The sequence below is a fragment of the Platalea leucorodia genome (genome assembly GCF_965183815.1).
Source record: "Platalea leucorodia genome assembly, chromosome: 17".
Taxonomy (NCBI): Eukaryota; Metazoa; Chordata; class Aves; order Pelecaniformes; family Threskiornithidae; genus Platalea; species Platalea leucorodia.
This window is the reverse complement of record NC_138839.1, coordinates 8408126-8433792: the sequence shown is the minus strand read 5'-3', so window position 1 is coordinate 8433792 and position 25667 is coordinate 8408126. Positions and strand designations below refer to the sequence as shown.

The window sequence follows — 25667 nt, the reverse complement described above, 5'->3', positions numbered from 1 at the left end:
TGATGTAGCCTCTGGTATCACCAGCTCTTGTGAACCGTTGTATCTTAACGCGCGTTCCCCTCAACTCTTTTTTCACTGCCACTGGTTTCTGAATGGAAACTACCTACCCAGCGTGGAGGTTTAACAAAAGTGCTCCGTGCAGATGAGCTGGGTTTTGGTTTGCCTGGGAAAATAACGGAGGTAGAGAGAATCCCTCCGATCGATTAGGAGTCCCCACTGCTGAATAATAAGAGGACTGTATTTTTGGGCAAAAATATGGAGTAACCGAGGTGGTATTGATGTGGTACAGAGCATCCACCCCTGCAATGGAGAATGCAGTGCAAAGTGCTGAAACCGTGGTGAAAGTCACCTTGAAAACAGTGCCAGGAGTGATGTTAGGTCTCTGTTCGAGAGGAAGACACTCAGGCTGGGGGAAATACCTATTAGAAGTGAAAATTCATGGCAAGTGTCTGCCTTCTTGTCTGAGCAAAAGGAAACATCCAGAACAGGTAGAAATGGGGAGCGCTTGGCCATTTCTTTGTAAGGAAGGGAAGAGAGCAGTCTGGAGGTTGATCTGCTGATGGAACAGGAGAGACGGGGTCCAGCCGTGGTTTGCTAGAGGTAAGGTTTTGCTTTTGAGATTTTTAAAGGGAGAAGAGCAAGTGAATGAGAAAGTAAACCCCGTGTTTTGTGATGGAAATAGTGGAGCCCCTCTCCTTAGGAGAGGCTGATGCAGGAGCATGGGCAACAGGTAAGAAAGGCTGTAGAAGTGTAATGGTAGTAAGGGGTGAGACTTGATGAGGGTTAAACTAAGCTTAACCCATTCGCGGTGCATGTGTTTGGAGGAGAATTTCGTAAAGCTTTAATTTTTCTGTAGAAGGTACGGAGACTGCTGTTTTCATGGTTATTTTCTTGTTCAAGGACTCATTCATTTCTGTAAACTGCATGGGGTTTAGTTTGGGAGCAGCATGGTTTGGGTCCCCAGTGTATGTATTCTCTGTCTAACAGATGTAATGGTTTAATTCCTTAGGCTGATAGAAGCTGGATCAATGTGTCAGCTCCTGCTTTTACCCAAAGTGAATGACTTACTGGTTACCTCCACGCCTTACATTAGGCACAGTGCAATGTCTGCTTTTCGTTAACGCTTTCTGTTAATTTAAAGAGCTTCTTTATTCTTTCAGATATGTTTTAATGGAGCAGGCTGCAGGTCTGGCTTACACCTTTACCATTTCTGCTACATCCATAGCGCTCAAGTTTGCATACATGTTTTAGCATCTTTGTTGAATGCAAGTGTTGCTTGTCAGTTCTGTTAGCCATAAGCTGTAAGTCATTTATTCTTCTTTTCTTTTTAATCTTTAGTTTGTTAGATACATGGACGTAGATGTTTTTGTTTTGTTAATTTTCACACCCCATCTTTTCTGTACTTTAGGTTGACTCCTCACTGCACTGTGAAAACCATTAGGAAAAAGTCCTTGGGGTTAAAACCTGGGGCTCCACAGTGTTACCTGCACTTGGGGCTAGAAATTAATTTAAATGGCGACTGATCTGTCTGAAGCTGAACCCGTGCATCATAAGGCGCTTCCACTCTTAACGGGAGCTCAGCTGATCCACACGGACAAGTTAAGTGAGGTAGGGGCTGGCCCATTCTCCAAGCTTGCCCTTGGATCAGTCCTTGACTTCCAGTCCTGCTGAAGGTTACTCGGTACTCTTTCTCCCCTGCTTGTAGGAAACTCGATTGGGAGTCTAATAAACCCTGTGGGCACTCTCCTTCCCCTTCCCTGCTTTCCCTGAGATGTTGTATTTGTCAAAATCCTCAAATAGTCATCTCATTTAATTTGGAATTGAAAAGAAGTTATTTCTTTTATAACTGTAAAATGTGAAACTATCCTCTCCTAGTATGCTTCAAAGAAGCTGGTTTGAGGGTTACTGTCTTTTAAAATTCTGAAAAATCCAAATATAACCAGAATATTTCTACATACGCTGCTTTGCTTTCCTTTAATCCCATTTCAAAAACTTCCTGATTCTTTCCAGAATCTGTACTGATTTTTGTATACTTTTTCTAGAAAGTTGAAGACGACACGATGCCGATCCGTCGCTCAGTGAATTCTTCTTCCCGGGAAACTCCTCCCAAAAGCAAACCTGCTGAAGGTGAAGAGGTCAAAGCGGGTACGGTAATAGTTCCATAGTGGATTGTTAATGTATCTCCAAACGCAGGCGTGTGTTCTGAAACTCCTGAAAAAACCTTACTGTCTTGATTAAAATATTACTTCTTTTCCCAGGCTTTTCCTGGATTATTAGGGAGTTGTAGTTTGCAGCCACTCTTTTGAGTCTGAACCCGTTTTTTTTGTCCTTCGTATCCTGTGGCAAAGTCCTGACGCTCCAGACATGAAAATATAACTAAGTGTGGTCCCTTTCAAGCTTGCGCATTCTTTAGAGTAAAGGTAGAAATTGTGAAGTTTCAGTAGGAAGATGGCTTGAGATCGAAAGGTGGAGTTAATGAGTGGAAAACCAACGTATTTAAATTTTTTTCTTTCTTTTTCTGAACGAAAGGATTTTACCGCAATGTGTCATAAAATCTGGTCCGATATTAATGTGTCTGGTCTTAGCACCTTCACCTCATTTTCTCAGAATGTGTCATTTCAGTATCCTATTTGGTTAGTTTCACTGACTTTGTCCTCTTTGGTGTCACAAATAAATAAATTACATATGAAACTAACTATTAATACACTGCGCATTTTAAGTGCATGATGCCTCTATGGGAAAACAAGCACAGGAATGTAGCAGGAGTGCTTAAGCTCCTTCTCAGAGACAGAGAACCTGTCTACTGCATGGAGCAGTCATGGTGGACAGGTCTTTATCCGAAAAGTCGGTAACGGCAGTTTATATGCATCTTATCTAGTAGGCAGCCCAGTCTCTAAGGCCGCTTCTCAGCTAAATATACTGGAGTTCATTTGCTTGGTAAGTTGATTTCTGACTGGGTTTGATCCTGCTGATAGACAAGTGCTTCTGCCCATCCACGTGGAATATAAAGCTTCACCAAGTCTGGAAAAACGTGATTGAATGGTTAAAATCCTTCAGGTGCCGCAGCGTGGGGTGCAGAAACAGCGGTGTCTGAACACAGGCAGGTCATAAACAAAGCTACTTGTATGTATTTACCTAAATTTCTTGTGGAGATGTATGTTTTTGCACCTTTCTGAGTTAAAAGCACATAAACCTCAACCTAGGGGAAAATCTTAGTGTTTCATGGTACTGATTTCCTCCTCCCTTCCCCACCCAGGCCCCTCTGATGAGGGATGATTGCAACAGTAACTTCTGGAGTTAAGAGGAGAAGATGGGGGAATTAGTTCATTGCAAAAATGCTACGTGATGATGTTTGAAGTTATTCTGGCATTTGATGGCTGATTGCACCTTACCGAAGCTCTTTCATAGTTTCTTTCACTTCTTACGTTACATTCAAATCATCTGTTTAAATTAGAGAAAAGAAATTGTCTGGTGGGAAATAATTTTGGGGGGGTGTCCTTAAGCTTTTTTCCCCCCTCTGCCTTCCTGAAGAATAGAGGCTGGTTTTAGGCAGTAACTTGATGTGTTCTCACATCTTTTAGATGCAGAAGTCACCTCTGAGGAATCTGCCTCTCTTGGGGAAGAACAAGAGAATGAAACCCTGCCTGCTGCATCCAGTGAAGCAGAACAGCCAAAGGAACCTGAGAATGAAGGGAAGGGGGAAACAAAGTCCTCAGAAGAAACCAAAAAGGAGTAAGGCTTGCTTAGTGCTGAATTCAGGGATTTGGGTAGGATTCTGAAGAAAGTCAGGTTCTAGAGATAGAAAAGATGGTGGGAGAGGTGGGGAAAATAGGATGGGTCCTTTAAAAAGGTGCTCGTATTTCTCAGGAAGAAGCTACCAATCAAGTGTAGCTGCTGTTCTAGAACCTGCGTGAGGCTGAATATCAAGATAGGGTCTCTTTTTTCTAATAGAAACATCAAAATGTTCTTTAAATTATTTTCAATGTCAGGTGTTCTGGGCTTTTTTTGTTGTTGTTCTGCTTGTTGGCTTGTTTTGCAGTTTCTTTTGTCTTACTATGGCTTTGTATTTTTCCTAAGCGAGAAGGATCAGTCTAAGGAAAAGGAGAAGAAGGTGAAAAAGACTATTCCTGCGTGGGCTACTCTTTCTGCTAGCCAGCTAGCTAGAGCACAGAAGCAAACTCAGATGGCTGCCACCTCACGTCCCAAAATGGATGCTATTTTAACTGAGGCCATCAGGGTAAGCAGGAGACAAATGTTTCTTTTGTTCATCTGTTGCAAAGCAGAATAATCTGTGCACCTAAAATCCACAATTTCAGCTTGCTGATGGTACGGATGATAATGCTGTCCTATTAAGCAGGAAACTTACTGTGTAAGACACGTATGCTTCTGCCTGGAAGCCTGTGGAGCTGAAATGTGAGTCCGTGATGATGATGAGGGGCCCTGTAGCTTATTTCTTTGTTTAGAATTTGTTTCCCCCCCAATTACATTATTAGAAACAGCTAGGATGACATAACCTGGTTGATTCCTGTCATCTTTTAATTTGGTGTGCCTCCTAGCCATATTTAACTTGATTTACCTTGATTAGTCCATCTATATGATACATGTTTCTTTCAGCGTTAACTTATGCTAATTCAGGACAGATGGAAATACTGTAAACTAGCATTCCAGAGTGGTGTTGGTCTTGGTTTACTGCATCCCTCCTGGTTGTAAGAAGAGACCTGTGCTGTTGTGGTTGTGCTGCTGCTCTCCCCTTGAGGCTTGGTTCTCGGAGGCCTGGGCTCCACCAGCCCTGATTGCAAGATGGCCTTTCCAGCTGCTTTATCCTCAAAATATGAACTTCAACTTAGGTTTTTTACTAGTTTACTAATGTCAATCCTCCAACTTCTTAAAAAAACCCAAAACATTGGCAACTTGTTCTGACTTAACAATTACTCTGTCTGACAGTAGTAAAATGACTTACCAGTTGTGCAGCGTTGGTTTGCCAAAACGTGACTGTATTCTGTGGTAGTATGTAGTGTTTAAGCGATTACATGTAAGTGCTTCAGAATAGGGGAGTAGTTGATATGTGCTTGCTGTGCTGTTTTTGTGTCGTCTGCCCTTCAGCTACTCTGAAGGGGAAAGTGAAGTATTTTGTTAGTCATATTTTATACTCCTTGAGTCATTGTGGGGAAAAGGCTGGCCCTGACATCCTGGGCCAGCATGCTGGCGTACAGGCATCAGTTCAATCTCTGTTCTTCCAGACCCACAGCGAGATAATTGGAGGGCAGGTGGTTTCTGCTAACTTTTTGCTTCTGTTTCAGGCGTGCTTTCAAAAGAGCGGTGCATCGGTCGTTGCAATACGTAAATACATCATCCACAAATACCCTTCCCTGGAGCTTGAGAGGAGAGGCTATCTTCTAAAGCAAGCGTTGAAAAGGGAGCTGGAGAGAGGAATCATTAGACAGGTAAGAGTTGCTTTGTGGAGCAGCACTGGAGGTGGTATTACTGAATTACATAGGACTTTCTTAAACTCCGTTAGCAGGTCTCTGGGGTGATCATGTTCTCCCTCATGGAGGTTAATCAACCTCTGTCTCCACTTAGTCGCTGACAGAATTTCAGCATTGTTTTGTCAGTCGGATACTTTGCACAGTTGTCTTTTGTGCAATTTATGACCGTTTCTTGGTGTTGTGTCATATAGCATTGCAGCAGCATGTGTCTTCAAACTGAGTCTAACAACGTCACTTCTGCCGCAGCACGTTGCTTTTACCACTGTACTTTATGCCTGTGATATCTGTTAGGGTCTCCTGGTCAGGACAGCAAGGTACGTTATTAATGTCTGGCTGTGGTTTCTGATCTTAGTGACATTTTAGTGGGTTCAAATCAGGCCTCTGCCATAACAGCCCCTCGCCAGGGTGACAGCACATTCAAAATCTGCGTAATGATGTCAATTAGTCTCTTCCATGTTGTTATTTTTGTTAAAGAGTTACTTTGTTAAAGACTGAAATGGACTTTCTTTTGAACTAGGTGAAAGGAAAGGGAGCTTCTGGGAGCTTTGTGGTGGTGTCTAATGCAGGAAAAACTGTTCCAAAAGCCAGAGACAGAAAGGTAAGATGGATCACTTTAAACAATACTCTGAAAAATTTTGCACTGAAACACATGTATCTGACGAAAAGCAGCCTAACCCCAACCCAAACAGTATTCTCCTCCTTGCTGTACTTTTTCTCCCCAAGTACAGTAATTAAAACACCCATTCCACTAAAATCAGAATCAGAAAGCTAGTATGAGAAATTAAGACCAAGTAGAATAATCAAAATCTTAGTTTTAAAATGTTTACATTAAACCCCTAGGCTTTGGTTCAGAGGCAGAAAACTGAATAACCATGAAGCTCCTCTTCTGTCTTTACCTGGTAGAGAGAGATGCCTCTCAGGTATTGTAAGAGAGCTTTATGCTACTGCTGTTTCTGTTATATCTGTTGCATGGGTAAATGGAAGACTTCAGTCTTCAGGACTGTCAGGTGAACATTTTTCCATCAGCTGTGAGGGCAGAGGGAGGAAGAAGAAGATGTCCTAAGGCTTTTGGAAGAAAGCTGCTAATGTTGGGTGTATATTGTTCTGAGGCAGTAAAATGGGATGTGGGGTTTTTTGGGCTTGGGGTTTTTTTTTTTGAGCCTAGTCCTCACAATTAGTTGTGGTTCCAGCACCACTGTCCCTGCTGTGCTGGGTGTATGAAACACATTTCTAACACTGCAGTTACGAAATGCTTAGCTGGAATTGCTGATCCCCTTGCATCTTAGACGGGTGAACCCAGAGAGTATTGTAACGCCTTGGTGCTTATCTCTTGGCTACTGGGGAGACCAGAAGTCCTAAAACTGAAGGAAACAGTGACACACTTGGTACTAGGGCACTGAAGGAAACTAATTGCAGTGTAACTTCTTTTTAAATAGAGCTCACTGGCTCCACGAGAAGTTTGAGCAAGGCACCTGATACCAGCTAACACATCACTTTTCTTGTCTGCAGCATATCGGTGTCTTTGTTCCTAGTTACTTTCTCTGTGTCGCAGCAAAACGAATAGCTTGCTTTTGTTTTCTGTGAATTCAGCTAGCAGTCGAGCAGCTGTCTGGGTGAGCAGCACCCTCACCCGTTTGACTGCTTGCAAAGCTGCTGTTCAGTATCAAAATCATTAAACTTCAGCACATTTCCCCACTGTCTTTTCTGTATAAAGAACAGAGCATTTTTTTTTTCCTGATCATCCCCTTCTCGTAGTGACAAAGGGATGGAGGAAAATTCAGAAGGGAGCATTGGCTTCAATCAAGATTTCACTCTGTCATCTGAAAAAAAAAAATGCGCTCCTGTTTAGGTGTTCATTTTTGGGAAGATTTGACATGTGTAAACAGGTCTTGCCTTTGGTTTTTACATTTCGTGTCAGCCTGAATCATTTTCACCTGGCTCATTGAAGGGTAGGAGAGGAAAATGTCTATAGAAACAGGAAGGAAACCATTACAAATACAGACGTTGTTAAATACTCAGCAATTTATATTTGTAAAGCTTTCCGAAGACTCCTATGAAAATTCCAGCCAAATTTGCTTGATTTTACTTAAACTGCTAAACTTTTGGAATTGTTAATTCATAGAACTGCCTTACAGAATTTGATTTTCCAGATCTGTGGCCAGTGTCAGGAGCACTTCTCCCCACCTGTGCATTGCTGGTTCAGAAAAACCAGAGTTTTAGGCCCCACTGATGCGTAAAAGTATGTGTATTTCAGAAAAGCACTTCCGCTTCGACTGCGGAGCAACAAGTCAAGCTGGAAGATATCCTGCCGCTGGCTTTCACCCGCCTTTGTGAGCCGAAGGAAGCTTCTTACAGCCTGATCAAGAAATATGTGTCTCAGTATTACCCCAAACTCAAAGTAGATATAAGGTAGGTGCAGGAGTACGCTTTTGCCAGCAGAGCTGCAGAGGAGCGGTGAAACGCAGCCTTCCTCTGGCTTTGCCTCACGTCAGGGTGATTCGGTTCAGTGTTTCAGCAGGCAGCAGGCAGGTGGTGCTCTGCGTCGTAGAGCCTGCAGGAAGGCTTGAGGAAAAGCTCTGCCTTTTTCTGCATCCCTCCACACCCAATCTTTGTTCCTGACGCCGAGATCAGCCTTGCTCTACGCACCTCCGCCCTTAACCAAAACCAGATCCCTTTAGCTGCCTGGATGTGAAGGCCTCTCCCTGGGATCTTGCCCCACTTGGTTCTGGATGCTTTAGCTGGCACAGTAATCTTTAAGTTTGCCCATACGGAGCGGGTCAAGGTTTGGGGAGGAAGAAAATGTAGGAGAACCTTATGGGTCACCTCCTACAGGGGCTTGTGCTCAGTCCCTTGTTTGTCTGCGAGCTGACTGACTCACTGCCCACTGAGTCCAAACGTGCTTTTCAAAATGAGTAAATCCTTCCAAGTGAAGCTTGTCTGTTTCTGGATACGCAGTGACACCGAGAAAGCATTGCAGTTGAATTTCCGCTAACTTACGTTGTTCTTCTCACGTAATCAGCACTTGCTGACAGATCTCCATTTAAAATGTCTGTATGTAGGCAGGTACCACTTGTAAGTACCGCTCTGCTCACACTCTGTATAAAGCGTTGTTTCTCTGTTTGTTATTTAAGCTGTCAGCGTGTGTCAGTAAAGCTTTATCCTCCTGTATTTCAGACCCCAGCTGTTGAAGAATGCCCTGCAGAGAGCTGTAGAGAAGGGCCAGTTAGAGCAGATCACAGGGAAGGGAGCGTCTGGGACATTCCAGGTCAGAGCCAGAGTTCATCTTGTTTTGTTGACTGTACTGACCACAAGCCTTGGATATAAGTTAACGCGCCCTCTCCCCTCCCCGAGTTTCATTGGGTACACCTTTCTTTAGCAGCCTGTCATATTCAGGAGTTGTCAAACTATGAAGCGGTAGGACTCTTATTCTCCTCTTGGTCTACATTTCTGGAGCAGACCCCCCCGCCTTCCTTGCTTAGCGTGCTCCACACGCTGCTTCAGCTCTGACTCACTAGCACAGTAGGGGAGATGGTGGGGTAAGCTTTCCTTTCCATCACTAATTGTGAGTGCAGTAGGTACCCCAGATGTCTGCGACGTCTTTTTCTCATGTCTATGCCGTAGAAGTCTCTTGGGTACATTTGGTCTGTGGGATGGGAAGATCTGATTTATTCCCCTTCCCTGAGTGACAGGCCCTTAGATTGCCACATCCTTGCAGTGTATTTGGGGACTAGGACAATGTGTTACCGATGAAAAGCACTCCAGGCCGGTTGACTGAATAGGCCTGTCCTCCCAATTAAAGCTGGGAGAGCAGCGTTCCCTGTGCAGTGTTTTAATATAAAACGTATCTGTGCTAATGCAGGAGCGCCGACCCACCTGGTGCAGAGGAGCTTGTCCTGACCTGGTTTGGGAGAATTTTGTCTTGATGCTTTTCTCTTCCTCCTTGGAAAATAGCTGAAGAAATCAGGGGAGAAGCCCCTGCTGGGTGGGACTCTGATGGAAGACGCCATCCTGTCTGCTATTGCGGCCATGAACGAACCGAAGACCTGCTCCACCACAGCGCTGAAGAAGTATATCCTGGAAAACCACCCAGGGACCAACTCCAACTTCCAGGGTAAAGTACCGATCTGTGTAACGCTTCTCTTTTACGTGCTGGAAGAGAGTCCTGCAGCTGCAGCTGTGTCTGTGCAGCACCTTTAAACTATTCCGTTGAGCTTGCTGGGGAACTGACAGCTGCTCGGCTCTTTGTGCTGCAGAGATGCTCAGTGTTTTTAATTCCCATTAGTTCCTTTCAAGCCCGACAAAGGCTAGTTTCTGAGACATAATGCGCGTTTCTCTTGTCTATAGCACGTTCCCAGGAAGGGGGAAGAGTATTCAAGTACTTCATTGTTCTTAAATCACTAAGTTGATTTCATCTGTCTCCCTCTATTTTGAAAGGCTACAGCTTGGCATAAATGCAGTTCCTAGTTGCTTTTTATTTAGAGAAGTTGTATCGTCTAACTTATAAAGAATTCACCAGCACCCCTCTTACTGATTTGTTTGAGGTCCTTCTTTGGCTCTGATTTTAAAAGGTCAAGCAAGTGAGGAGAGAAACTAATCCTGCTGTATTTGGGAAGGGATTTGGCATGTCTTTGTTCCCAGGAATGACACTAAAGTCTGTTTTGACTTTTCCATTAGCAGAAGCAATACTAACAGAGACTTTAAAGCAGATCTTCTAATGGCTCGTTTGCATTATATGGTCCGAGCTCCGATGCAGTTGTTTAACCGAGGCTGGAGGTCATTTGAAGCAGGATGAGCTCGCAGCAGTCTCCACTAGAGTCAAACCTAAAAGGAGATCAGTTTGTTACTGTGGTGTCACCGTGCGGGTGCCATTCCTCAGCACACGGGGCCGGAGAGCAGACTGCTGATCCCGCACTCTTCACCTGGAGCTGAAGCACGGCGTCGCCGCGGCTGTTTGATGCAGGGCTTGCCGACATACAGAGGAGCGCAGGTTCCCTCGCAGCATTGTGGGCTAAAGAAGTTGCCTGAGGCCTTCTGCCAATTCGAGACTGATGTCAAGTGTGACTTCTTAATCTTGGGGCAAGGAGGAGAGTTTCCAGGCTTACTAAGCCCTTGCATGATTTATTTTCAGGACCGCTGGAAATTGCCCTGGTCCTTCGAGGCCTGTGTTTAGCCAGCCTCCAGTGCTTGTCAGTCTTGCAAGTCGGATCAGGAAATTTCAGCTTGCAATCTGTTGTTTTCTTTCTCCTTCCATTACGTAAAAGGAATTTTGATGATCTCTGCTCTGTTTTAAGAGCAACTGGAGGAAGATCTGGTGAGATGTAAAAGCAGGCGGGTACGCACTGTAGAGCCAGCGCTCTGCACTCCTCCCCATTTTATACCTCATAACTGGACTTGACTGGAGTCAAATCCTTTACGTGCTGCTATTGATCTCTGGTACCCAGAGCAAACACAGCCTTATGGTTTATGTGCTGCTCCTGTTCATAAAAGTGTGGGGTTTTTAAAGAGTTCTTGAACTATGACAATCCTAATGTTGCAACGCTCGTGATTTAATGGCTACAATCAACTCAGTTAGCTGTGGAAGCTCTTCCAGTGCCATTCAAAGTAAAGCATTTCAGCAGAGGTAGCCTGTAAGCTGGTGAAGGTGTGGCGCTGTCCCAACTGATTCTCTTGCTGTGCAATGTCAGTTCTTGATAAAAGCCCGTTTCAGGAGCGTTGAGTAATTGGTTGGAGTGAATGCCTTCGCATTAATCGTACAGAACAGATACGGGTGACGGTTCAGCCTGCGTGTTTCTTTGGATTTTTCTCTTTCCATTCTTCAAGTGAACCTCTTTGGAATGTGCTTGAGGGCAGGCCTTGTTTTTCCCTTGGTTCGGAGGGAGCTAAATATGTAAACGGTCCCTCTAATTCAAGCTGAAAATGGTTTTGAACTGACTAAGCAACGTCAGCCCTTTGCCAGAGACAAAGATCCCCTGTACTTGCGCAGTTTCGGTTACAATTCTTACACAGTGCACAATGGAACAGAAGACTGGAATCAAAAGTGCATTTGTCATATTTCTAGACCAAATATTTTCCCTTTAAAAGAAAAAACACAGAACAGGGAAAGATGCAGCACATGTGAAATTTGGAACAGGAGGAGGGCAAAAGCAGGGTAAAGACTTTATTTTAAAAAACACTTTGGAGAACAGGCTGAAGAAAGCTGAGACTTGGGTTAAATTTGGACAGAAGTAGTTACATGGCACTGTTGAATGCATTTATAAAGGAGGATCCCTTGATCGTGCCATCAAAAACCTGCACTGTTCTTGACTTCTTCCTTTGGAGAATTTATAACCACACTTGCTACGTGGTCAGGAACAAACACTTGTATCTTCTTTCTAAAAATTAACTGCAAGAGGATTTCCCTTTAAATAAGACCTATTAAAACTTCTAAACGCAGTGGTCTAGCTGGGTCTTACACACAGCAGCTGCTCTTTGCTGAGTGCAGAAGGAAGCATACGGTGATGTCTTCTCGAGTCTCGGGTCTCCAGTGCTGTTTCATTCCCCTGCAGGTGTCCTGGGCAAAGGAGACTTCATCCTGACTCCATCTCTGATTTCAGAGGGCGCTGCAGGGAGCAGTAAGGTTAGACAAGTGGATAAAGATAGTAACACAACCTTTCTCTGATTCCCCCCCCCCCCCCCCCCCCCCCCCCCCCCACAGTGCATCTACTGAAGAGAACCCTGCAGAAATGTGAGAAGAATGGCTGGATGGAGCAGATTTCTGGAAAGGGCTTCAGTGGAACCTTTCAGCTTTGCTTCCCTTATTATCCTAGGTAAAGAGCTTGACTGTAAAACGATGTTCAAGAAAAGTGTCAGATAGTTCAGCCAGATAGCAGTGCTGAAGTTCGTAGGCCAGCCTCCTATTTACAGGCAAGTTTGTGGAGGGTTTAATAACTGATGAACCACAACATCATCACCCATACTGCAGATAATGACATTACTTGGGTGTCTGACTGTGAGTGAACGTAAAGCTGACTTCATTAGCAAGGGAAGCTTTTAAGGGCAACAAAAATATTGGGCTTGATATTTGTGGCGATGCTTTTTTTGCAGGATGGGGGCTATTTAAGTGTTCCCATGCTAAAACAAACTCGCATGAGCAGGTAGATTGTGTTGTGCTTAATGCAAGGATGCTCATAAAGAGTAGGACCCAGCTGTTTGCCTTTCTTAATGCTGATGTGGAGGAGAGGTGGGAGGAGGGAAGATGACCTAGATTAGCTTCTGTGAGACTAAAACAGCCTTTCTTCTCCTGCTGCGAAGTGTATATTGTGCTGGGCTGTGTGGAGCCCAGGGATGGTGACTTAGTGTCCCATGAAGAGCCAAATGGCAGCATAGTCATTAAAATCTCTGCTTCCCACCTTCTTTTATTGCATACATACCAAGTCCTCGGTGGCTTCAGCCCGCGTTCAGAGTCACCAAAGTCTGATCTTGTCCCTTTGTTGTCTGCCTTCCTGTGTCTGCACAGAAGGAGCAACGAGGAGAGAACTGGAGACAGGGCACCTTAGGGCTGGGGCGTTCCTGGTGACTTACAATCTGTCACACTTCTGCCATCGCAGAGACTAAGTAACGTTGGTTTCGGACAGCGGCAGCCACAGAAGTCTTGGGGGTATTTCTGGAGTAGGCTCGAAGCTGGAACCTTACAGGCGGGTGGGCAGCGGTGCCTGATGAAAGCCAGGATTACCCAAGGCTTGCTGACCTTGGAGTTGTATCCTTAGAAGTAGGTCATGCTCTGACAAGAACCCTCTTGTAGCCCAGATGTGCTCTACCCAGAGAAGCAACAGGACGAGGACTCTGAGGAATCTGATGAGGAAGAAGAGGAGGAATCCGAGGAGGAAGAAGAATCCGAAGAGGAAGAGTCTGAGGAGGAGGAGCCACCACCAAAGAAGAGGTATGGCAGCATGAGAGATATATGGGCTCCTTTGGATGAAACAAAAGTGACTCACAGCTGTAGAGCGCACAGGTTTGTCTCTTGGTGTGGTTATTTATCCACAAGGCCATTGCTCCGAGGTGTTAGAAGAAGAAGTTTTTAATTATGCCTTGCTCCAGAGATAATGATCTCCCCCATTCCATAATTTGAAGCTTCCCTCTTTTATCCTCCAGATGAGAAGAGAGCCTGTATTTATTCTTTGTATTGATTTTAGTCTCCTAAAGTCGCCTTTTGTGCTTTATGAAAGCGTGACATTTCACATGGGACTCTTTGTATTTATTAAGTGTTTCCTTAGGAAGACTTTTCCCTACAGTATTACTTGCAGCTCTGTAGCCAGATATGAAACCTGCCTTCCTCAGAACATGGATTTAAGATAAGTGGTGTTTGTTAAGTAATAAAATTCCATTTAGAGAGGAGAGATAGTGCTTAGGTCTCTTAATTGTTCTGACAATTGCCTTTGATTGTCATTATTTGTATGTTTATATGCCTGACGAAGGAGTTCGAAACCTCACTGGCAGAGCACTGTGTTGTTGAGAAGTGCTTAGCGTGGCAAGATCCACCAGAGGAGTTCTTGCTCTTGGGGATTTAGCTAATGAGATGTACTGCTGCATAAAGGAACACCCGTGGTAAAGAACAAGGATGCCAAGATCTGCTTCGTTTATGCAAATTGACGCCAGCAGCTCTGCTCTGGGTAGCATTTGCGCCTCCACTGAGATCTTGTGCTGTCTCTTTCTGACAGGATGCAGAAGAGGCCGCCTCCAAAATCACAGAGCAGGGCCCCTCCGATGAAACGAAGAGAGTCCAAGCCCAAGCCAAGAAAAACCCCCGCAGCCCACCGGGGGAAAGCAAAGCCCCCTCCCAAGGTTAAAACCCCTGCTAAGAAAGCCAAACCAGCAGCCCCGGCCATCAAGAAACCCTCTGGTGGCAGCTCTTCCAAGAAACCAGCAGCCAGCGGGAGGAAGGAGGTGAAACCCTCTGCCAAGGGCAAATCCACCATGAGGAAATCTCTCCGGGCAAAAAAGTAAAATTTTTCCACTGTCAGGGAATCCCATGGTCAAATCCACAATCTTGTTTTATAAGTCAACGTGCATTTGTATTTTAGTTCTGATGCTTAAACACTTCTTTAATTTTTTTTTTTTTCTTGAATGATGGGGAAAAAGCTGAAAACTAAATCAAACCAACCCGAGCATTTGTTAGATCTCAATGCTGTGCCTCGTGCCTGCCCCTCCCCTGGAACAAGTCATCTTTAGTTTCTGCAATAATTTTAGGACTTTTCTAGGACATATATAATCTGTACATTTTACGGTGTTCCTCTTGGGTTTGGGGGGGAGGGTTGGCTTTTAAAAATTCTTCAAAGAAGATCTTTATATCTTTAGACAGCAGGAACAGGATGATTGGGGGAATGTGATTCTTAATGAGAAGGTACAACGGCAGAAGAGTCCTCCCTAGATCCCCTGCATGACGAGGTCCTTAACGCTTCTGTGAAGAAGCAGTGTATATACAGCACTTGCACTGAGTCCCGGCGGTGCTTCTTTCTGCTCGGCCGTTAGAGCGACAGGCTGAGGAAGTGGCGCGTTCGGCTCCTTCAGGCCAGCAAGGTTTGTTTGACGGTGAGTCAGATCTTCAGTAAACTGAGGCTGCAGCATCTACTGATCGTCTGAAGCCTCCAAGAGGGGTAGATCTCCGTTAGGCGGGTGATTTGAATTAGTGTTTCCACGCCACATCTGTTACCTTAAAACCAAAATATATAAAAGTCTTCTTGAATCCAACTTTCAAATGTTTTTAAGAGATGAAGAGCCTGAGTTTTGTCACCTCTTGTTTACCCTTTTTTAAAGAGAAGTTGGAGAGCTATACGATTGCTAAAGTAGAGATGTTGATAAGTGAAGAACATGCAGTTTGCTAAAATAAAATGAAACTAGATTCCAGGCCTGCTTTGTGTGTCCTTTCTCTTCCCCGCCACAGCTTTCTCCTCCTGGAAATGTAGAGAGGAGGGAATTACGGTCACCGTGGATTGCTGCAGAGGCAAATCTTTGTTAAAAGTACATTGCCAGCGTGAAAGAGTGGGGCTGTTTTAGCCTGAGCCCCTGCCAAGCTCTGTAGTTGGACCAACTTGTGACCTTTTTCTTCTCCGTTTTCTCTGGAGACAAAGGTGAGTGAGAATAAAGCGGAGTTTGAACCTCTCGCTGCTCCTCTTCTCCCTGTGCCCCCCATCAGCAGCCAGCAGGGACAAAAAAGACCAGTTGAAATCTTCCCCCCTCTGCCCTGCTCAACGGAGCAGCGCCTGCGTTCAACGCGCGCTCCGCCACGTCCCCGGCCCTCCCTTGGACAGGGCGAGGATTCGAGTGTGACCTGACGGTCTTTTCACTTAACGTGCTTTTGGAAAGAGCTTTGCACCTACCGTGCCGAGAGGAGTGGAAGTACCTCTAGAAATAAAATGAAAAAAAAAAAAAAGGGAGAAAATAGCCTTATTTGAATTTATTCTTTTCAGTTGCCATCCCAGTGTGCTACCTCTAACAACTGGGAGTTTAAAAAATTCTTATAGAAATGACCTAAATTGTTCCCAGCCCTGTAACGAGGGTGCAAACAGCAGGTTAACGAAAATCACAGCTTGGGAGAGTGAAAGCCCCGATCGAAGAGTAATCTGCAGGGATGTAAGCAATTAGAAACATTAGTTAATGGCTCTTTCCTAGGGCTGCTTGTACCGAAACAGTGGGTTTTGTCGGCATTTTCCTCCAGGCAGCGCTACGGTGAGCCAAATTTGAGAAACGGCTTCTCTCATCGATAGGATGTAGGAGCCCTCGCCCAGCTGTGGGGCATTTTGCAACCTCCCTCTTCCCCATGACGTTCCCAAACCAACAACCCCATGGGTATTTGTTAAAACGCTGGTCTGGATAAGTGATTTTTTGCACGTGAGCACGGCTTAATTTTGCTGCGGGGCGCCTCGAATTGGAGCGTTGTGCTAAAACCAGCCATTAGCTCCCTTGGTCACCACCAAACTCTTTTTGGTTGTGGCTTTAATTGCTAATTAGGTGATTTCTGCGCACCGAGCCAAAAAAAAAGCCGCGGGTCTGGTTGTATTTAATCCAAAGGACCGATCCTCACCACCCTGGAGGTGTCGCGTTCCCGGGAGCAGCAACCGGGATCGAATGGGAACGTCTCCAGCCCGTGTCGGCATTGCCGGCAGAGCGAGCGGCAGCTCCCCCGGCATTCGGGAAGGTTTGTGCCGGCTCCGCCGCTCGCTCTTCTCCAGTCTCCGCTTCCTGGCCAGACTGGGCTCCGTTATGTTATTTCTTCAGCCCCATCTGTCCTGGTTTTTTTCTTTTTTTCCGCCGTTTCTACACTATCGACTCTTCCGGCGGGCTCTGCCGGGGCATCTCGCGGCGTCTCGAAGCAGCCGGCGCTGGCGGCGACCCAAGGTTTGAACGCCGCTGTCGGGACCCTTTTCCTTGCACCCTCGGGAGCACCGGGGTGCGAGACGGGGATTTTTGGATGCACCCTCGCAGGGTTTGACCCCATCTCCTCCCCAAACCGTTTGCTTTCCCTTTCCAGGAGCCATCCCTGGGGCTGGGGGCAGCTTTCGCTTCGGCCCCGTGGATTTGGCCGGCCGGAGGATTTTGGGGACCCGAGGCTCTGGGTTTGCATGGCCGCTTTGCCGCGAGGTCGGAGCCACCCCTCTTTATTTTTTTTTTTTTTTTCCTCTGGTGAACGCAGATAGCGGTGGGCAAAACTCCCCCGGGGAATTCAGAAATTGGGGTGAAAAGGGTCTGAGCATTGGGGCAGGGGCTGACGAGCAAGCGAACACGTGTGTGCATCAGGGTTAGAAATCGCTTCTCCGCTGGGCAAAAAAAAAAAAAAAAGAGGAAAAAAAAATCTGTTGCAGCCGCGTTTTCCAAAAAGCCCGAGCGTTTCTGCTCGCCGTCGCTCCAAGAAACGGAGAAAACCGGGGAGGTAAATTGCAGTGATTCATCACGAGCAGATCGGAGGCAGGAAATGAGAGTTCGCTGCCTGCCCCGTGCCCGGCGTGGGCTCGGGCTCGCCTGGGCCTGGCTGGCGGCGAGGGCCTGACGCCCACGGGTCGAGCATCCCTGCGCCGCGGCGGGAGCTGCCGGAGCAGCCACCCGGGGAAGGAAAACAACCGGCGAAGGCCGAGAGCCGGAACGGGGGAATTTTTCGCCTGCGTTTTCTCCGGAGCCATCCGAGCGAGCCGCTTGTGAGCCAGGCGGGGGCCCGGCGGGATGGGGGGCCCTGGGGATGCTTGGTGGCTGGGTGTCACGCCCTCCCCCCACATCTTAGGGGCATCGTCCCTCTCTTGGGGGTGGCCGGTGGGCTGGGGGGGCTCCATTGAGAAATGGAGCGTGGGAAAAAGGGGGCGGGGCTTGGGGGCTGCCTGCCTGCGGATTGGCTCGGGGGGAGACCCCCCAAATTGTGCCGGAAAGGAGAGGGGCAGCCCTGAGCTTGCAAAGGGGAGGGGGACCCCATAGGGACCCCACCACCCATTAGGATGCGCTTGGAGCGGCCGGACCCCCCCCACCCCCGTGTTTGCACCCAGGTGGCTGCGGCGCGGCCTCGGTGACACAAGTTGCACCGGTCTCAGCCCAGCTGAGGGCTGCGGAGGGCAAAACCCCTCTGGGGTGGCTGGAGAGGGGCCGGGCGCATCCCTCGGTGGGCGCTCTGGCCAAAAAAGCACCCCCAAACCTGCTGTCGCCGTCGGTGGTGTTTTGGGGATCGCCCCTGGAGGACAGCCGGGGGGTCTCGGTGCTGCGTGGCTGACGGGGAGTGGGACAGAGCACTGGGGAGGGGGACAAGATGGGGGGGACCCCAAAAACTCACCGAGGTTCGGGCTGTGGGACTGCACGCACCTTGCTTGGGGTCTGGACCGTATGCTCGGGGCGCGGGGACCGCGGGCATCGTGCTGGGGGTGAGGACGTGGGGACGCTGGCGTTTCACTCGGGGCTGGGATGTGGGGACGGCGTGCGTCACGTTTGGGGTCGGGATGTGGGGACCCTGGCATCCCGCTCGGGGCAGGGACACGGGACCCTCGCGCAGTGCGCAGGGGCAGGACACGGGGACCCCCGCATCCCGCTCGGGGTCAGGATGTCAGGACACGGGGACCTTCGCATTGGGGTCGGGCTGTGGGACCCTTGCGTGGCACTTGGGGGTCGCAGGGGGGACCCTTGTGCTGGAGGTGGGATGTGGGGACACTCGTGCGATGCCTGGGGTGGGGACATGGGGACCCTCGCCTTGGGTTTGGGGTCAGGACTTGGGGACCCTTTTCCTGGGGCTGGTACGGAGGGACCCTTGCATCGGGGCCAGCACTTGGGGACATCTGCACTGGGGTCGGGACTTGGGGACCACGGTACGGGGACCGCAGCACCTCCCCGGGGCTGGAAACGGGGGGACGGTGGGGGCAGGTTGTGTCTGTCCCCTTCCTCCTCGCAGGGACCGTGACCGGGGGCCAGATCCGGGCTCCCGCCGCTCGCTCCCGCTCCGCCACCCTGGGTGGCTTCGGATCATTCGGATGCGACACCGGAGGCACTTAACCCCATCCTGATCCAGCCTTCGCCCCGAAATCCCGCTGCCATGAGGAAGAAGCCGGCCAACGGGAGGGGGCCGGATCCTGCGGCCCCCCAGCAGCGAGCCCGGGGCATCGCCAAGCCGGCGGAGGTGATTTACCCACGGGGGGACCCCGAGATGAGGTTTGGGTGTGGGTGCATCCCCGTGAACCCCCAAACCATCGTCCCGGTGTGGTCCAGTTGCCCCAGGGGGGGCAATTGCAGCGTCGTGGGGGGGCTGTTGCTGACACGGGTGGGTTTTTGCCCCCCTCTCCAGTACGTGGGCTCCTTCGCGGTGGAGGACTTGGACCTGCAGCAGCAAGCGGGGCGGCTGGAGGAGCAGTTGCGGGCGCTGAAGGTCGGGCGTCCGCCACCGCTCCCCTTCACCGGGAAACGGGGGGGGGGACCCCCAGTGGTGGGGGGGACCCCCAGGCGCCACAGCCTGGACCCCCCCAATGCTGCATCTCTCCTGGCCAGGACTGCCCCAGGAGGAGGCCGGTGGTGCTGAGGTTCAGCTTGCAGGGGCTGAAGGTCTACGGAGCTGACGGGGAGGTAGGGGTGCTGGGGGGGGGGCATGGGTGCTGGGGGGGCATGGGTGCTGGGGGGGCTGGGTGCTGCTGGAGAGGTGCGTTGGGGGGGGTTGCACCGCTCCGAGCATTGCTTTTCACTTGGGAACCTGCTTTGTATTTGCAAATAAGGCTGCAACCTGCCGTGCATTTGCCGCTTTGCAACCTGCCGCGCAAACAGGGGTGACCCCGGTACCTCTTGCACCCCGGGGGGGCCCAGGGGTGCTGGGACCCGGTGACCCCCCCCACCTTGTCCCCACAGACGCTGCTGATGGCGCACGCTCTGCGCCGGATCCTGTACAGCACGTGGCGACACGCCGACCGCCAGTTCGCCTTCGTGGCCCGCAATCCCCGCAGCCCCGCCAGCACCCTCTTCTGCCACCTCTTCGTGGGGCCCCCGGGCGAGGTGCGTGGCCCAACAACCCCCCCCAAATACCATTATTATTATTATTATTTTTAATATTTGCACGCAACTTCTTTTGCCTCCCCCAGGTCCAGACCCTGCACCTCCTGCTCTGCCGCTCCTTCCAGCTCTGCTACCTCCTGGCGCACCCCGAGGAGCAGGCGGGCGAGGGGGAGCCCCCGGGGGCCGGGGTGCTGCGGGAGCCGCTCAACCCCGAGGAGGTGTCGCGCAACGTCAACGCCCTTGTCTCCTTCCGACGCCTGCCTGCACCCGCCGGCCTCGGCAACCTGAGCGCAGGGGTAGGTGCACCCTGCCAGGGTGCTGCTGCTCCACGGGCCTTTGCACGACGTTTGCTTGCACGGCGTTTTTGTGCATGGGATTTTTGCATGGCGTTTTGCATGGCACGTTATTGCACAGCAGGTTGGTGCATGGTGTATTGCATGGCTTTTCTTGCACAGCCTTTATTTTGCATAGGATTTCTTTGCACAGTGGTACGTGCATGACGCTTTTTGCGTGGCATTTTTTGCACGGCATTTTGCCTGGCCTTTCTTGCACGGCCTTTTCTTGCACGGTGTTTTGCATGACGCATTATTGCACAGTACTTTTTTGCATGCTGTCTTGCATGGTGTTTTCTTGCATGTCCTCTTTGTACAGCATTTCTTTGCACAGCGGTATATGCGCAGTGTTTTGCACAGCCTTTTCTTGCACGGCGTTTTGCATGGCACATTTTTGCACAGCGCATTTTGCAAGGCCCATCCTGCATGGCCTCTTCTTGCACATCGTTTTGCACGGCCTTTTCTTGTACGGTGTTTTTCATGGGGTGTATTTGCACGGCATTTATTTGCACAGCAATTTTGCATGGTGTTTTGCAGAACATTTTTTGCATGGCACTTTTTTGCACAGTGTTTTTTTGCAGGGTGTTTTGCACAGCATTTTTTTTGCACGGCATTTTTTGCACAACATTTTTTGCACAACATTTTTTGCCTGGTGTTTTTGGCATGGCATTTTTTGCAAAGCACAGCACTTTTAGGCATGGCATCTTTTGTATGCTGATTTGCATGGCCTCTTTTTTCCCAGCATTTTTTGCGTGACATTTTTTTGCATGGTAGTTTTTTGTAAGGCACTTTTTGCATGGTGTTTTGCACGGCTTTTTTTTTTTTTTGCACAGCATTTTTTGTATAGCGTTTTTGTGCATGGTGTTTCGCATGACCTTTCGCAGAGCAAGCACCCCCAAAGCCCCCCTCACAGCCCCTCCACCCTCCAGGAGCGGCGGCCGGAGGCGGAGGGCAGAGCTGGCGCCTGGCGCCCGGGGAACCCCTACTGCTCCCCGGTTTTGGTGCGCAAAAAAGCCATCCGCAGCAAAGTCCTGCGCTCGGGGGCTTACCGGGACTGCGGGGGCGAGAGCCAGCTCCACCAGCCGCCTCGCGATGCCGGTGAGTGCCCGGAGGGGAAACTGAGGCACGAAGGGGAACACGTAACCCCGATTTCGTGGGGTTTTTTGGGGCAAAGAGGGGATTAACGGGCTCCCGCAGCGGCGGCGGGATGGGAGAGCAAAGGGGCGAGGAGCTTGGCCTTCCTCCCCGAGAACGAGAGCGTCCTCGCCGAGAGCGTGTGGGCCTTCGCCGGCATCGCCAGGTGAGCGCGCAGGAGCGCCCCGCTCCTCGCCGTCCCCTCCCCACCCTCCCCTGCGCCCACCCGCCGCCTCGTCCCCTCCCCAGGGACGGCGGCATCGCGCTGCTGCGGCGGGACGTCCCCGGCGCCTTCCTCCTGCGCCCCGAGCCCGGCCTGGCCAAGCGCTGGTGCCTGTGGGTGCGGGCGCCCTGCGGCGTCGTCCCCTACTGCCTCTTCAGGACCCACCAGGGCAGGTTCTGCGTGGAGGTGAGGGTGCTGCGCGGGGGCACGGGGGCGTCGTGCGTGGGGGCACGTGATGCACGGGCGCGTTTGCTTCATGGTTGCGGTGGTGCACGGTCGCACCTGGGTGCAACTTGGTGTGTCTTGTGCGTGGATGTGCTGGTGCATGGATGCGCTGGGGTGTAAGTGCATTTGGTGCAGCTGTGCATGGGTGCACTGGTGCACAGATGTACCGGGGGTGTAAGTGCATTTGACGCATTGTGTAAGTGCATTTGGTGCATGGGTGCATTGGTGCATCTGTGCATGGGTGCCCTGGTGCATCAGCGCACAGATGCGTGCATTTGATCCTCTGTATAAGTACATTTGGTGCATCTATGCATGGATGCATTGGTGTGTACGTGCGTTTGATGCAGGGGTGCACGGGTGGTTGCATCGGTGCACAGGTGGATGGGTGCATCAGCCCATGGGTCCACTGGCGTAAAAGTGCATTTGTTTCCTAAGTGCATGGGTGCACAGAGGCGTTTGCTTCATTGTTGCATCGGTGCACGGGCGCATCTGTGCATGGGTGCACAGGGGTATCAGTGCATGGGCACATTGGATTCGTGGGTGCATGGGTGCATCTGTGCATGGTGCGCAGGCACCAATGGGTGCGGGTGCGTGGGTGTATCCGTGCTTTGGTGTGCAATTACGTTTGATTCGTGGGTGCACGAGCGCGCCTGCGCATGGGCACGTGGTGCACGGGTGCACTGGTGTGAGTGCGTGTGACTCACGGGCGCACGGGCTACGGGTGCATTTCGGTTGTGGGTGAACACTGCCCAGGGTGCAGCTGTGTGAGGATGCACGGTGCAAAGGTGCATCAGTACGTGCACGCACGGGTGCGATGGGCGTGGGAGCGCATTTGATTCATGTGTGCACCCGTGCATAGGTGCATTGGTTTGTGGGTGCGTGGTGCACAAGTACACGGGTGCTTCTGTACATGGGTGCACTTGGTGCATGGGTGCATTTGGTGCATGGGCGCATTCAGTTCAGGGGTGCATGGGGACGCAGCTGCACGGGAGCACCGCACACGGGCACGTGGGCACCCCGGCAAGGCCCGCCGGCCGCCGCGGCGGGCTCACCTCTCCCCTCTCTCCCCGCGGCTGCGGCGGCGCCGACGGCAGCACTCCAACGCCGAATTCGCCAGCGTGGCCGCCCTCCTGGCTCACTACTCCGCGGCGCCGGGGGGCTGCTTCTGCCGCCTGGCCCCCGGCCGCCGCAACCCCGGCTACGAGGAGCGGGACCCCGGCGGCGGGGCCAGCGCCTGCGGGGAGGCCGCCTGGGCCCCCGCCGCCCCGGTTGGGGTGCAGCACGAGCGGGGTTAGGCCCGGCCGCCCCCCGCTCGGGCCCGGCTCCCCCCAACATCCCCACTGAGCTTTAAATCGCTGCCGTCTGCCTTATTTATTCATTCCCTTCCCGCGGGCTTCGCGCGCGCCCGGCGGGCCGTACGGCGCGCCTCGGGCAATAAACGGCTGTCGTGCTACCGGAGGAGAGGTCTGCTGCCGGCATTTTATTCCCGCTCCCTCACCACGGCGCTGCGTGCAAGGATGCACGCTCCTGCGCTCGCCTGCACGCGCGCACGCTCGTGCGCTCGCTTGCGTGCTCCCACGCACACGCACCCTCGCGGACTTGCGCTCGTGCACTTGCAGTCTCGTGCGTGCACACGCTTGCGTAACCGCACCGTGCGCTCGCACCCCCGTGCGCTCCCGCGCTTGCACAGCTGCAGCGCGCGTGCTCGCGCTCTTGTGCGCTCTTGCGCGCTCGCGATCCCGAGCCCTCGTGCTCTCGCGCTCGTGCAGCGGCGCGCCCCTGCGCTCGCCCGCTCTTGCACGCTCGGGGGGGCACGCGCGTGCCCTCGCGCCCCCCGCCCTTGCACGCCCGCGCCTCGCTGCACGCCCGCTCTTGCACACGCGCGCGCCCGGCCCGCCGTCACGTGGTGGGGGGGACGGGGAGAGGGGCGGGGCGGTGTGGTGCAAAGCTCCGCCCCTCCGTCGCCGTGGCAACCGCGTGGGGCCGCTGGGCGCGTGCGCGGTGGGCGGCCGGCGCTTCCCGCCTCCCCGCAGCCCCCGGCTCCCGCCGCCCGCCCCGGCCCGGCCCGGCCCGGCCCGGCCCGCCTCGCCTCGCCTCGCCTCGCCTCGCCTCGCCTGTCCCTCCGCTCCCTCAGGCTTGCCCGACACCGACAGCTTTACCTCAGGTTTTCCCTCGCCCGGTCCCCCCCGGGCTTGTCCCGGCTCCCCAAAGTTACCTCAGGCTTTCCCGCCCACAGCCTCCCCTCAGGTTTCCTCCCCCGGGCCTGCCCTAGTTCCCCCTCAGACCTGTTCCAAGTCTCCCCCTTTCCCTTCCTCCCTCCCTCACAAGCTTTCTCCCCCCCCCAGTCTCCCCAGCCATTTTGCTGGCTCTCCTTCCTCACACCAAGTTGGGGGGTGGGGGGGGCCCTTCCCCTCGGTGCCCCCAGCAAGCGGTGAGTGCTCCACCCCACCCAGGGGTGCAGGCCCCGGGGTCAGGCTTGCCCCGATGCCCCCCCAGCCCTGCCAAGTGAGCGCCTGTGGGGTTGAGCTGAGCCTCACAAAATGGCCTCGGAGGCGGTGAAGGTGATCGTGCGCTGCCGGCCCATGAACGAGCGGGAGAAGGCTCTCGGCTGCAAGGCGGTGGTCAGCATGGAGAGCGTGCGGGGCCAGTGCTTCCTCCAAAACCCCGCCGCCGCCGGCGAGCCCCCGAAGCAGTTCACCTTCGACGGGGCGTACTACCAGGAGCACAACACGGAGCAGATCTACAACGAGATCGCCTACCCGCTGGTGGAGGTGAGTGGTGGCCGAAGCAAGGCAGACGCAGCCGGCACGTAGCTTGGGACGTGGGCTGAGGAGTTTTACGTGGGTAGGTGATCCCTAAGTGGAACTGATTTATGGACAGAAACAGCCCTGTCCGCTCTTTCGAGTGGCTTAGCTGCGACCCTGGGGCACAGAGGAGGACAAAACAGCGGTAGGCTGGGAAACTGGGAAGAAACAAAACTTTTTCAGCAGCCAGCAGGGCACTGAGGATAGAATTACATTTAATTGTTTTAGGCGGATGTTTCTATGAAAGATGAACCCCCCTGGGCAGGCCCTAGAGATGGTAGCTCGACAGAAACTGCAGTGGAAAGCGACGTGAGGAGAAGGGGGACAAACAAGACTCCTGATGATTTTAGGGACAGTTTTACCGTCAACTTAGAGACGACGGGGAACCTCAGCCTGGTTTAGACCAGCAAAACGAGAGGGGATACGTTTGTTTCCTTGTTAGCACATCAGCATGGTAAACAGCTAGGGTGGGAAAGGAGCTAGTTAAGCAAAAAAATCCCAACCCCCCCAAAACCCCCAATTTTGTTAGAAGAAACAGGGATAAAATGGCTAATGATATTTTTAAGATGGAAGTTCCTGATCATGAGAACAAGCAGGGTCTGAAACAATAGATTATTACATTAATAGGTTATTTTTTTAAATTTTATTTAAACCTTAACAAATCCAAATAGCTTCTGTTCCTGCTGTGTTTCTCTGAAATAGGAACAAGTGAAAGCAAGGCTTTCTTTCAGCCAGCTTTCGAAGAGAAAATTATTCTAAGCTAGAGACCGTCCTTTTGGCCACCCTAGAGTCAACTAGCACTCTAGGTGTCTCTCTGGGTTTCATAAGATTTTTCTGCCCTACGGCAAAAATATTGTGGTCTTTTAAGCCTTGTCAACTGCCCTTCCACTTTTCAACACCTGTGTTTCTTCAAGTTTTCCATTTTTGAGAGAAAACCATCAATTTATATGCTAGCAGAACACATTTTTTTATTATTGTCATA

General features: G+C 51.1%; 3 protein-coding genes across 10 annotated transcripts in view; all 3 read left to right on the top strand.

Annotated features, from left to right (window-relative positions):
- Positions 1-18661, top strand: part of HP1BP3 (heterochromatin protein 1 binding protein 3) — a 28278-nt gene extending 9617 nt beyond the window's left edge. Inside the window, exons 2-17 of one of the 7 annotated variants that reach the window (XM_082328939.1) lie at positions 1409-1608; positions 2043-2145; positions 3582-3732; positions 4078-4237; positions 5301-5444; positions 6004-6084; positions 7741-7895; positions 8661-8751; positions 9438-9597; positions 12181-12292; positions 13267-13476; positions 14183-14408; positions 14820-15053; positions 15406-15592; positions 16533-16859; positions 16993-18660. In XM_082328939.1, coding sequence (XP_082185065.1) covers positions 1513-1608; positions 2043-2145; positions 3582-3732; positions 4078-4237; positions 5301-5444; positions 6004-6084; positions 7741-7895; positions 8661-8751; positions 9438-9597; positions 12181-12292; positions 13267-13476; positions 14183-14408; positions 14820-14837 — 1707 coding nt within the window. In that variant the 5' untranslated portion in view covers positions 1409-1512 and the 3' untranslated portion in view covers positions 14838-15053; positions 15406-15592; positions 16533-16859; positions 16993-18660. Of the gene's footprint in view, positions 1-1408; positions 1609-2042; positions 2146-3581; positions 3733-4077; positions 4238-5300; positions 5445-6003; positions 6085-7740; positions 7896-8660; positions 8752-9437; positions 9598-12180; positions 12293-13266; positions 13477-14182; positions 15353-15405; positions 15836-16532; positions 16860-16992 lie in introns of those variants that run through there. The other 6 variants (XM_082328936.1, XM_082328940.1, XM_082328938.1 and 3 more) reach the window with 6 other exon arrangements.
- Positions 18662-19023: 362 nt separating this feature from the next.
- SH2D5 (SH2 domain containing 5) lies at positions 19024-22918 on the top strand (the record flags this gene model as incomplete). Its single annotated transcript, XM_082329221.1, is given in 9 exon segments — positions 19024-19107; positions 19273-19353; positions 19473-19547; positions 19824-19967; positions 20054-20263; positions 21213-21224; positions 21226-21397; positions 21497-21599; positions 21683-22918. Coding segments are annotated over 9 exon segments (1200 nt in total). The 3' UTR covers positions 22002-22918.
- Positions 21741-25667, top strand: part of LOC309598406 (dolichyl-diphosphooligosaccharide--protein glycosyltransferase 48 kDa subunit) — a 30242-nt gene continuing 26315 nt past the window's right edge. Inside the window, exons 1-2 of one of the 2 annotated variants that reach the window (XM_082328929.1) lie at positions 21741-21842; positions 24378-24652. In XM_082328929.1, coding sequence (XP_082185055.1) covers positions 24422-24652 — 231 coding nt within the window. In that variant the 5' untranslated portion in view covers positions 21741-21842; positions 24378-24421. Of the gene's footprint in view, positions 21843-23967; positions 24653-25667 lie in introns of those variants that run through there. The other variant, XM_082328930.1, reaches the window with a different exon arrangement.